The 12,570-nt window shown below is 41.2% G+C and overlaps 1 protein-coding gene across 2 annotated transcripts in view; it reads left to right on the forward strand.

Annotated features, from left to right (window-relative positions):
• Nucleotides 1-12,570, forward strand: part of rngtt (RNA guanylyltransferase and 5'-phosphatase) — a 122,164-nt gene that overhangs the window by 1,199 nt on the left and 108,395 nt on the right. For both annotated transcript variants that reach the window (XM_079572386.1, XM_079572385.1), the window contains 6 exons: nt 22-125; nt 198-286; nt 4,384-4,459; nt 6,656-6,902; nt 9,669-9,778; nt 11,430-11,531. In XM_079572386.1, coding sequence (XP_079428512.1) covers nt 22-125; nt 198-286; nt 4,384-4,459; nt 6,656-6,902; nt 9,669-9,778; nt 11,430-11,531 — 728 coding nt within the window. The remainder of the gene's footprint in view (nt 1-21; nt 126-197; nt 287-4,383; nt 4,460-6,655; nt 6,903-9,668; nt 9,779-11,429; nt 11,532-12,570) is intronic.

Below are 12,570 nucleotides of genomic sequence, written 5' to 3' on the forward strand. Positions count from 1 at the left end.
TGTGTGTTTTTGTTTCATCAGGTCAAGATGGGCCTGCTTGTTGATTTGACGAACACCACGCGCTTCTATGACCGCAATGAGATTGAAAAAGAAGGGATTAAATATGTGAAAATGCAGTGTAAAGGGTATGAGCCATTGTTATTCACCTTTTATTTTTAAATCCATCGATGAAATAAGTGTGATATTCTTGTTTTCAGCCACGGGGAATGCCCTTCACCTGACACAACTGCGATGTTTATCCGACTTTGTGAGCACTTCGTTGAAAAGAATCCAACAGAACTCATAGGTGAGCATTTTACTTCATACTTTCTAATATACATACATTATTTAATTGTATCAGCCCATTTTCATGCTGTTTATCACATTTTTATGTCTAGCTTTCTCTGATGATATTTTTGCAAAGAACACACATATTGTAGATTGTGACTGAATGTTATAGATGAAATGCTATGGGAAATATCCGCCATGTTTGTTAACAGCAGGTAGGAATGTCCATACATTTACTTTGGGCTGGACAATTATGGGTTCCTCTCTTTTTCTCTTTCTCTTATATTAAATACAAACAAAAATGGGCTTTTCCTACTACTGTATATCAGCAGTTCAAAATAAACCTCAGCTCATGCTGCAAATGAGTACTTTCCAGATTATTGAGTTTGACCATTGATTTAATCATGGTTTGATTCAAATTCTCCAGCCTTTAATCATAGCCTAAATGATGCACACAAAGAATAACAAAGCTTTAAAAAAAACCTTCAATTGTCATGTCACTACTGGTAAATATAAAGTGCACGTCCACCAACACATAATATTCAAATACTGTAATGTGAACGACCACTGTAGTATTTTACACTTTAAATCAATTTTATTTATAGAATTTGCCATTTAATCCCAGAATATGAACGTCTTACTACACCTTAACCAAGTGATTCTCGACTGGTGTAGCGCCTCATTTGAAAGCTAAGACCTACAAAACTCATCTAAATGGATCTTTTTCCTCGCTTTATTTTTTTTCACATTCTTTTTCCCATCTAATTTTTGTCACCTTTTTGCTGCTTCTTTGTTGAATTTTGTCACATTTTCGCTGCTTTTTTGTTTAGTTTTTGTCATTTTTTTGTTGTATATTGGTGTCTTTTTCGTCCCTTTTTTGTCACACTTTCATCGGTTAATGTTAAAATCTTTTTGTTGCATTTTCATCCTCGTTTTCTTCTTGTTTTTGCAAAGCCAAATTGGAGAAATGTGCTCGGTTCAAGTGGGGGTTAAGAGGCTAGGCGGCTTTGATGACACAATCTTGTGCTCTATTTCACTGGGAATGAGAATTTGAAATATAATGCTTGCCTGACAGTGTTTTGCATATCATTATTATTTATTATTATTATTTTTAAGAATCGCTGTCACCGAGCTTTGCTTGTTGTTGTCGAGCCACAGTTGTATTGTAATTCTGAAATATTACAGAAGAAAACAACAACAAATTGCAGATTGGTGGTGTTGTGCCCCTGCTATTACCAGACATTTCCACTAGAGTGCAGCCTCACTCTTCGTTCTATTTATCAAAAATCCTACAGTCGTGTCTTGCACCCTGATCACAGTCCATCTATTCCTTCTGTTGTGAAGGCCTTCGAAACCGTTGCCAGCTTGTCTAATCAATTATTCCCCGTGCAATTCAACATTTCTATTATCTATTCCAGCAGCCAATTTAATTAAATTATTCATCCATCACCAGTTTATAGTAAAGAATTAGCAAATAGTTTACCAGCCTCAGTCCTTGTTCACAATCAATCTTTTCCACATGTGCATTGCAATTTTTTTATTTTATTTTTTACCATAAAGATTCTGCTGTATACCTTGTAGCGTAGCACTCTTTGCATCATAAGCTCGGGAGGAATCTGAATCTGTATTTCTGTCTCCACCTCTCGCTCTTTTGTAGTTTTGTAATTAGACCCATGTATTACCATTTCGGCCAACTCCTGCCCTGCTTGCAAATCAAATAAGTCCGTCCTCACCAGAGCAGAATGTGTGAATGTCAATGCGGCGCTGTCTTCCCTTTAGCCAGATGGTGATGCCCAACAGTCATGCCTGCTAAATGTTATTCTCCGACGCAGACTGCATTTTTTTCTCTTTTTCTAGTTTATTAAAAAAAAAAACTACTCTTAGGGCTCGGCCACATCATACCTTTCATGATAATAATAATATTTTTCGGTTATGCCCGACGGAGAGAGCAGCGGGATAAATACTGACTGTGGCGGCTCTGCAGGCGCTAAAAGCTCTTAATAACCCCAGAAAAGGGACCTGTGTTACCTCTAATGTTTTTTTATGTAGACTTGAGAGAAGAAACAGAAATGGGGAAAAATCTCTCTTCATAGTAGATCTGCATGGTGCAAACTTACAGTCAAGTCCAGTGTAATTAATGAGGGGCTGAACAGTATGTTAATGCAGGTATGTGCGCTGTTTGACCCAAGGATCACATTGGGATTCTGTCCTAACTTGGGGCTGGTCCATCGACAAAAACAAGCAAAAAATTGACCCCCTGACCTTTAATTACCCACATCTGTGTTAATGCTTCTATGCCACTGTAGTTTCATAGCTGGTATGAATTAAAATAGGCAGATTTCAGCTCTATTTTGTCAATGTGCTGCATCTACAAGTTACAAGTTAAGTTCATTTAGATCAGTGGAATTAGTAAAATGCTGTAAATGAGTTTGGCCAAAGGTTGTGGTTTTGTCAAGTGTTTGATTTAATTCATGTGGTCATTATATCGTTGTTGTTGTTGTTGTTGTTGTTTTTTTTTTAGCTTTTCGCTTGTCGCATTTGTATATTTTCCCCCCAATCTTCCAGCTCTCATCCAAATGTTGTTTTTGCTGGAGTCTGCTCAACAACAGGCGTTCGTGACATGGTTTCTTTGTTCCAAAATTAGTCCGTTATCGATCTATTTTGCGGTTACTCAACAGCCGCTTCACCATCACGCTTTCAGCCGCACATTTTCTCGCAGTTCAAGCAGTTCAAAACTCCACATCAAAACAGAACCCTTTCTATTTTCTCTTTTATTGTTTTCATGCCGGCTTTTCGTCATCTCCCTCGGCGTTTCATCTCCTTCTGTTAAGATTCTTTTAGTATATATGAATGTAAAATGCAGGACCCCCATTGAACTGGAGACAGGGGCTCAGAACTCCTGATTTATAAGTGACGCCTCTTGTCACATGCACCGCTACGCCTCCGTAAGGACCAATCTTACTGATGCGAGAAGTGAAGCCTTTGAATAACATTTGGCTTAAGCCACTGGGCTGGCTCTAACGCAATAAACTGCATCGTTCAACATGGAAAGCGCTCAAGCAACAGCATGTGTTTTCCACTTTAAGGATCTGTGAAGCAAAGAGTTTGGGCTGCACAGTTTATGACTACTTTAATACATTTTAAGTGCTATACCTTTTTGTTTTAGGCTGTTTTTACTGTTAGTAAAACAAAAAGTGTGTACAAATGTCACTCAGAGGGCAGACCTCACTGATTTTCCGATATATTGTTGCATTACCTAAATCTAGATCAAAATGTTACAGTGCAAATTTCATTTGCACCGTAATAAACCTGGAAAGGCTTCGGTTGCTGATTGGACCAAGCAAACATTGTTTAGCCAGTCACAGCTTTGTCTCAAACTGCACTAAAGCAATTAAATATTTCGCTTTGAAAACTGTTGTGTTTATAAGTCTGTAGCTGCTCCTTGTTTTTCAGTTGCCGCTGTGATGTTAATTAGTATTGATAAAAGTGCTTCTTGTTGTTGGTTATGTGAAACCTGCCTGCTCACGGCAAAAGTGCCACGGGACTGGTCTGAAACAGCAGGGTATCTGAGCCGATTGTGGGAGATTGGACTCTTGCAAGATGAGCTTCCGTGGGTTTGGTAGGAATTCATCTTCAGCTAAATGTGAGGGAGGGAGGAACTGGAACAGGTTGTGAAATACTTAAATTGCAATTAAGTATTTTGACTGCTGTCAGTTCAGTTCATAGTGCACATTTAAAACTCACCCAGGAGCAATAACGCTTACAAGCTCGTTATATAAACTGCGAAACCGATTCAGTACCCACATGTTTTGTAGAGGTCTTTTACCAAGTTCAATAACTATGCACTGGGTATTTTGTTTTTTTGTTTAGAAGATACATTAACCTTTTGTAACTAATTATGCAAAATTGACTTTTCATTGCTTTTTACTATGTTACAATATGGTTCTCTCATCAGATATATACCTGGAGTTGTGTTCTAAGCCACCAGTGCATCTTTGAGTAATCTTTGGATCTTTTCCAGTGGCCAAACTTATTTTGTCAGTTATGCCTTAACTATATATTGTTGAACTTCTTTCTAACTGCCCCTAACATTGTATTTTTCTTTCCTCGTCCAAGGTGTTCACTGCACGCATGGCTTCAACCGCACGGGCTTTCTCATCTGCGCTTACCTGGTGGAAAAGATGGACTGGAGGTAAGGTCATGGTTTGCATGCAGTTCACATCGCGGCAGTTTGTGCGAGTGACTCATGCTTTTGCCCGGCAACATAAGCTACGAGCGCCTCTCTCCGCCACCAAACAACCGTCATCAGCGCACTTGCCCGGTTACTCTAGTGCTTTTCCTCACGCTGTCACAAATCCTCAGTCAGGATAGCTTTAGCATAGGTCCGGCCATGGGAACTGTCAGGACTGATCAAGGCAGCGGGGTAGTGGCGGAGCGCACCACCTCAGGACAGACCTGTGTGCATAATTTAAAGCAGCAGAGCGAGCGAGGGAGAGGACACGGAGTTAGCCGGGGGAAATGTACTGTATATGTATCAGCCTTTTAATGCTAACCCAGCCCAGCCACCCACTACTTCCTCTCCACAACAATGCTCCCTTTTGGATTTGTTGTGGGACATGGCAGATGTTGGGCGTGGAGCGCCTCTACCAAATTCCTTCTAAGGAGAAACAGAAAGTTTCATTTAATGTCTGTATACTGGGGTGGGGATAGGGAGCATTCCTTTCAGTTCATCGTCTTAAAAAGTGTAGATTAGGATAGAAACACCTGTTAAAATTAGTCGTTTTGATCACGATTTCACCTTTAGGCAATCACTTTTTCATGATCTGGTTAATGTTGATTTTTTAGCTTGTTTTCTTCCTCAACATCTTAGTCTTAATGTCAGAGTAAAAAATAGACCTAAGTCACCCTTTGCAATGCTTCTTATATTACAGTCATAATATTATGTATATATACAGTCACAGGATTGCAGCGGACCCTTGTTTTTCCTCATGTGTATTCCTGAGATCATCAGGTCATTTATGCATACAACATACCGTTTCTCAGAAAGGGATTTTTTCTTACACTCTTGCAACAATATGTCCACTTTAATAGCACCTACAGCAGGGGTAGGCAACATCAGCATAGAACCACTGGCCCTCAGGATGATTTTGAGAAATACATTTACACAAATCAGAGATCAAGCTCTTTATTTATTCAGCCCTTGGTCTTTTGATGATGAACAAAATCGTCCCTCCACCAGTCAAACTCTCAGACCCCTGACCTACAGCCTCCAAACCTTCTCGTCTTGTACTCAACAATATTCTGAGATTCAAGATTTTTTCAGAGGGATTTTTCAATATCCAATTCCTAGCCTGATTGAATGAATTTTGAACCCCAAAAAACAAGGCAAAATGTGCATTTTTACAGATCTTTTTTTTTTATAACTTAATAACTTGTTAAACAGTTGCAACTAAATGGTAAATGGTGTCAACTTATATAGCGCTTTTCCACCTACAATAGGCACTCAAAGCTCTTTACAGCAGGGATCCAGTCACCCATTCACACTCTCATTCATACATCCATGTACGCAGGGTGTAGGGTGACGTGTTTTGGCCAAGGACACAACGACTGTGCACCTTCCAGAGGCGGGATTCAAATCCCTGACCTTCCGATCATGAGACTTCCCGCTCTAACATCTGCACCACTGTCACTAAAAGTTATATTTTAACAAATTAAAACTGTAAATTCAAACCAGGCTCGATCCATTATTTAGATTCCGTTGCTGCATAAAGTGCCTTAATTTTTATATGAAAGCATAAAATGACAGAAAATGGGTCCCAATTGCAAACCAATGGTCACAACCACTGGTCAAGTTAAAATTTAACCAGGTCAAGAGAGAGTAGCACTGATGGAAATAATAAACAATATATCACCAAATGTCATCATATGAGATGATCAAATACAAAATATGGTAATACAATTATCGCTGGTTTAAAATTCTTTGGAGTTACTTTTAACCTTGAGACCCAACTTCTTCGTTGCAAAGCAGCCTGGGTTATTTTCCCCTTTCAGCTGTAATGTAGTAAAAGTTATTAAGCAGCCCTCGAGGAAGCACTTGCAGTTCCCGTCCTCCTAACTTAGAATCACAAAACAAATATTATATTCTGATCACACTTAGCTGAATGAAAAACATAAAACTGGATGAAAAAGAAGTTCACAAATTGTTTAACATGGTGAAAACTCTAACTACAGCTTGAAAAGAATGTTGCACAAGGGTCCGTCAATGAAATTGTGAGAATGAATCCTCCTCCCCGAGTCACACGCTCACGATAAACCTCGCACTGTATACGTTTGCAAACTCCTACTTTCATGTCATTCCCTCTGAACTCCATTTGTTCTCTCTGGTCAGCGTGGAAGCAGCCGTGGCCGCCTACTCGCAGGCCCGGGCCCCTGGGATCTACAAGGGGGAGTACCTCAAAGAACTGTTCCGCCGCTACGGAGACGAGGAGGACGCGCCCGCCGCCCCCGCGCTGCCCGACTGGTGCTTCGACGACGAGGACCCCGAGGTGGACGACGACGGCAACGCGGTCCAAGAATCCGGGCCCAGCTCCTCGGGGTCGGCGCCGGTGAAGAGAAGGAAAGAGAAGCTCAGACTGGTGAGGCCTGATGAAGTACAAGTACAAGTACAAGTCCGTGGGTCGTAAAGCTGCTGGAGGCCACATGAGCAAAGTGATTATATTCTCTTGACTTGGATAAATAGATTACAATGTATCCAAGTCACGACAATGCTTTGGTGGTGGGCTGTATTTTCTTCTGTTAATGTGTGTTATTTGGCAAGAACAGTTGGCTCTATTATCGAAGCAAATACGTGCACATCTGAATGAGTCACAATTGTCAAACTCGTGCCTGAGAGATTTCGTTCTGCATGTGTCGGGCTGCACAACTTCTCCAAATCTCTGCTTGCACAAACTCATTTCCTCACTGACTCCTGCTGCCGCTCTAAGTGACATACATATTCATGCAGCCGTCAGTGTTGTCCAAAAAAAAAAGCCCAAGGGGAACAAGAGAGGGATGTTGCATTTATTTTACGGAACGTCAGTCTTTGCATTCATAAATTCACACGTCTCTCCGCAGTGTCGCTCAACCAGAGAAGAGTGTGCGCTGTCCGTGGTGCTGAATAACGTCAGCTCTACTGTGGGTCATACAGTAGCTACAAGAAAATAGGCAAAAGCCGTCCAAATGTTTTTAAATGACAAGCTACAAGCCAACTAGTACAGTGATTAGCGGTGCTGCTAATTTTCAACATGCATTACCTGTTGCCTGTTGAGTAGTTCCTGTCATGGCTTGACATTAATGGCAAGTAAACGTTTTGTGACAGGCAATTGAAATGTAAAGACAGCAACAGAAGCCACTTGTCTTGACTAGGGGTGGGCCGTATGATATATTGTTACACCTGTATCATTTTTTGATATCGTTGTGGACACAATATAACTTGCATAAACACTGACGGTGTAGGACACGGGTGCAAGTGCTTAACCTCGTACCCCCCGACTTCATCGAGCACATTTATTATATATAATATCTTTGAATTAATCGACCCAATAGGCGTAAGGCTGGGATTTTGAAGTAATTATTCCGGTCAAATATATTGCTTTTCATACATACATGAAACTACCATTTACTGTCAATGGGCGCTTATCTAATGTTTCTGCTCCACGGCTTGAGCACAGCAGCTTTGTCAGCCATGCGTCCGAGCGTCGTATTAAAGTGAATCTAATAACGGCCGTGATACAGCAGAGGTGAGGCCGAAGCAGCAGGAGCAGACTCCCATTACTCGTCTGTCGTTAAAAAACACACCGCTCGAGTGGATTGGCTCCACTGCTCCTACTGCTGGGTGTCTGATGGAGTCCGCCGCAGACACAAGAGGAAATATCTTCAAATAAAATAAAACTCTGTGATTATAAACAAGAGGTTCAATGCTCACCGAAGGAGATGTCGTCCAATAAATTTAACAAATTTCCAGTTGCGTTAAATTTTTCACTTCTCTCAAATAAGTTATCAAATCACAGCTTCAATTCTTATCAGAAAAAAATCTACACTTCTACACAATTTCCGAGGAATAATGAATGTTTTTATTTTCAGCTCCTTCTGAACTGAAAGGAGATTTATTATGCAGCCATGACTTTACGTTAGCGTTTTGCTCCTTTGCTTATTATTCATTATGATATAGCCACTAATGGATCCGGGGGTGATGTACGTTGATACCGCCGCTGCTGTTGCACCTAATTGCTGTGCATTTTCACATTATACAAGCTCCGTTCAGCTCGACTGTGAATGTAAGGGACAAGGACAGGTCACATGAGATACACTTGAGTAAGTGAGGAGGTGGAACGTCGGCGTCTTTTTGAAAATCCAATTGTTTGGTTTGAATTTTACAAGATGGAGCTGAACAGATGCCTCCTAATTGGTGGGAGTCGTAGAGTAGGAACCGAAACTAGGGATGCTCCGATCTGAAACCGGATATCGGAGCCGATACTAAAAAATATGCGGTATCGACTACAAATATCAGATACAGAACCTGCACCAGTTTTGCCTCTCAACGCCTTTATAGCACAACATATTTGTAATGCACAAGTTGTAATGATCAGATCACTTTTATGTGAGCTGTTTATATTAATGTTGAATAGCCTGTCCTAAAGATAGAGTTGACAAGCCAGTGATCCTTGTTAAATGTTTTTTCTATTAGTTTATTAATAGATATAATTGATAATTGATCTGCAACATCATCGTATCGGTTAATATCGGTTATCGGCAGATACTCAAACCCCCAGTATCAGTATTGTAAGCAAAAAAGGTGAATCGGTGCATCTCTAAACCGAACGCAGCTGGTCTGTGGAGACGATGTTTGTATATGTGTAGCAAAAGACATTGTGCCCACAACAGCCAAATATATATAAAAATGCTTAAAAGTCTAACACCAGGCCGCACTTTTTAAGCACTCATTTTTTAACCGTAAATGTGTGGCTTTGTTATTGTGGGCCCTGCATGCTAACAAACCTGCTACACATCTTAATTGAGAATTAAGTTGTAGAGATAGTGAGATATTTCTAAGCACGTTTCCCTTGTGGGGGAAAGTCACCAAATATTTGCTCGGTATCTCGTTAAATGTCTTCTTCTCTGGCCAGTGAGCGATAGCTAGTCTATGAGTTATCACCAAACACAGCTGCTTATAAAAAGGAAACAATAAACAGTATTTTTGTTCCGAGTTGAAAATAATCCATTGTTCTTAACACAGCGGCACACTGGGGATCTGTTCCGTACATCTGCTTTTTGGAAAGTGTGTCACTCGTGTAGGCGGCTCTTAAATACTTCACAAATTCTTCTTCTTCTTCTGTATAAGTGAGCGTCTCCTTTCTATCCAGGACGCGGTTTTCCTTGAAGGCATCACGGTGAAGGGCGTCACTCAGATCACCTCGCAACCCAAACTGGGCCAGATCCAGCGCCTGTGTCAGGAGATGGCCGAGTGGGACAAGTAAGAGGCACACGTTTACCCCCCTCCCCCCCTCCCTCCCCAGTGCATGATGGGAACTGACTGCGTGTTCGTGGGTGTTCACTATTGTGCCTGCAAGTGACTCATTTGTCTTCTGTCTTGACACTTTTCGACAGCAAGTGGAGACCGGAATATAGGTTGTGTATTTTATTTTAACTATAGAGACAGAAACACAGGCGCTCACAGCTATTTTAATGAAACCGTGTGGCGTCAGTGATGCTGGGCCCCGACTTGTCGACACAGAGCAACAGCCGATGCAGCTATTTTCACTACGCTGCTTCCCACAGGCCTTTCTTTATAGGGCTGCGAGGAGAAGAATCCTTATTTCGGGAAATGATGACTTTATGGGTGTCGTCTCCATGAAAACAATATATACTGTTCTTCATATTAAGTTTTTTTCTAAAACTCCCCCAATTGGCTTTGTGCACGGGATGTTGCTCTGTAACATGATGCTAACTTCCGAGTAAAACAGTCCTTATTTAGTCCTATGGAGAGTTAGCCACATCTTGTTGAAATATAAATATTTAAATGTGGATATAACACGCAGCTGTTATGTTCAAAACTTTACTCAGGATTTAAATGTTTCACCTGAGGAGACTTCCGTGTTTATAACCGTGTGTTTTAGCCTTGAAGCTAAAGGCTAACATGACGTTAGTGCAATAGCAGAAATATAGTTTTTTCTCTCTTTCTTTAATTTTTATTTTATTTTCTAATACATTACTACAGTTAAAATGTCGACAGGAAGTAGTCGTTACTCAACACTGGCCAACAGGAAGTTAGCCAAAAACATTTCATACACCGATCCTTTTGAAGAGTAAAATACATTTTTTGTGAGCAAAACAATATACGTTTGTGGACCAATTTTCCTAAAGTTGTGATGCAAAGTTGCTATTTTTGCCTTTAAACAATCTATTTACAATGAAATAACACTTTTCTGCACATTTTCCATCCCGTTTTACCCACTTACTTTAATAAATGTGGAGTATTCCACCAAGCACAGTGCATCTAACTTATAAGGGGAACCTGTATTGAACACACAAACGGCACATGCATGATATGACTGATAATGAGGGGCCAGACTTGCATAGATGTAATAGTCTATGTTGATTTTAAGGTATTTCTGTAGTTCGTCCATCCCTGGCCTTTGTAAAACGACCCAGCATGACTGAACACAAGCTGTGAAGGACATGCTTCAAAGAGATGACGCACACGTGGCTCATTCATTCAGCTCCGGCCTTTGGTTCAACGTGACTCCTAAAAGTGTGGGTCACAGAAAGCAAAGTTACAGGAACTTTGCATTCTGTTCCCAACTACATGGGAACAGAAGCTACGTTTATGTGTTAGATATGGCTTATTCAACAGATTCAGTTTACTATTTTACTATAATACTATTGTCACACTTTGCAACTCTGTATAGTTTGTTGTGTACGTGTGTAAATCTCTCACGTTGAAATGACACGGTACAAATGTCAGGCCCCTGTTTGCCAAAAGGTCAGGGCTTGTTTGTTTGCACATACATAATTCATTTGCCGACGCTTTTCCGGGAGCACACTTCCAGGCTGCAGGTTAAGGCCGGATATCAAAAGCTTTATTAAGTCTATAGTTGGGATGTGTATTTTTTCCTCTCTCCTAGGTCTGGTTTCCCCGGAGCACAGCCCGTGTCCATGGACCGGCAAAATCTGCGCTTCCTGGAGCAGAGCCCGTACAAAGTGAGCTGGAAGGCCGACGGCACACGGTGAGTCCAGAGTCCGCCTCGGTAAATGGCCACCCGTCTCCGGTATCTCCCTCTACGACGTATCCGCTTCATCTTCTTCTCCTCGTGTCCGAAGGCGCCAATTAGTTTGCCTTCCCACTCATTAGGTTGAAGTTGTTTGTCGGGGATTTGCGCGTCCTAGGAGTTAATTCATTATATGCCGTGGCTCGTGGTTGCGGATTTCCACCGGACAGCAGCCTTCGCCTCTCATTAGCTTTTAATTACGACATCTTTATTCAGCTAATCAACCTGGCCGGGTCAGAGCGGCCGGGCCAGGGGATGAGTCGGGGAAGTGACGGTGCATAATTTGCTGCAGGCTACAGTCCAGCGTTGTTGCCCCATAAGGATAAGATACGCCACAAGCCTCATCGCCTTTCCTGTCACATTCAGCACAACATTTGTTATTCTCTATTTTCTTTGGCCTGTTTTGCCGCCAAACGCCAGAAGTGCTGTGAAAAGCCGTTTAGTATTCGTGTATTCCGCCGCTATCGCTCTGTCGCCAGCAGAAATGTGAGGTGTGCTGGTGAATATTTTGTGGCTGCAGTTGAATTTTGAGGATTTTAATGGACCATTTCCTTTTAATTTAAAGATAAGTTACCAAGGCATTTTTTTTTTACATTTCGAGCAGATGTCTGCTTTACGTATATGGCTCTACCAAGGCATTTTGCGCACCTCAAATTTCAGACCCTATGCAACAATTGCATACAACTATGTTTGCAAGCCTTCACAAAAGTTTGGGTCTAAGATCAACTCCATCCACAGGGTTTCCGAGAGGCATTCAAAGTTATTAAATGCGTTAAAAGCCTTAAATGTACATTGGATTAATACATACTTTCTTTTAAAGTGATAGTCTGTAAGTTTGCAAAGTGATGAGAGATAAAGTGAAATTTGATAGTAAACAATCATTGCCTGGCCTGCCAAACGACATGCTTTTTCATAGACATTTCAAAGACATGTAGTCTGGGAGTAAGCATGATCTCAACGATTTCCCGGTGGGCGTGATTGACAGACGGCATCAGCT

Source organism: Gobius niger (genome assembly GCF_951799975.1).
Source record: "Gobius niger genome assembly, chromosome: 15".
NCBI lineage: Eukaryota > Metazoa > Chordata > Actinopteri > Gobiiformes > Gobiidae > Gobius > Gobius niger.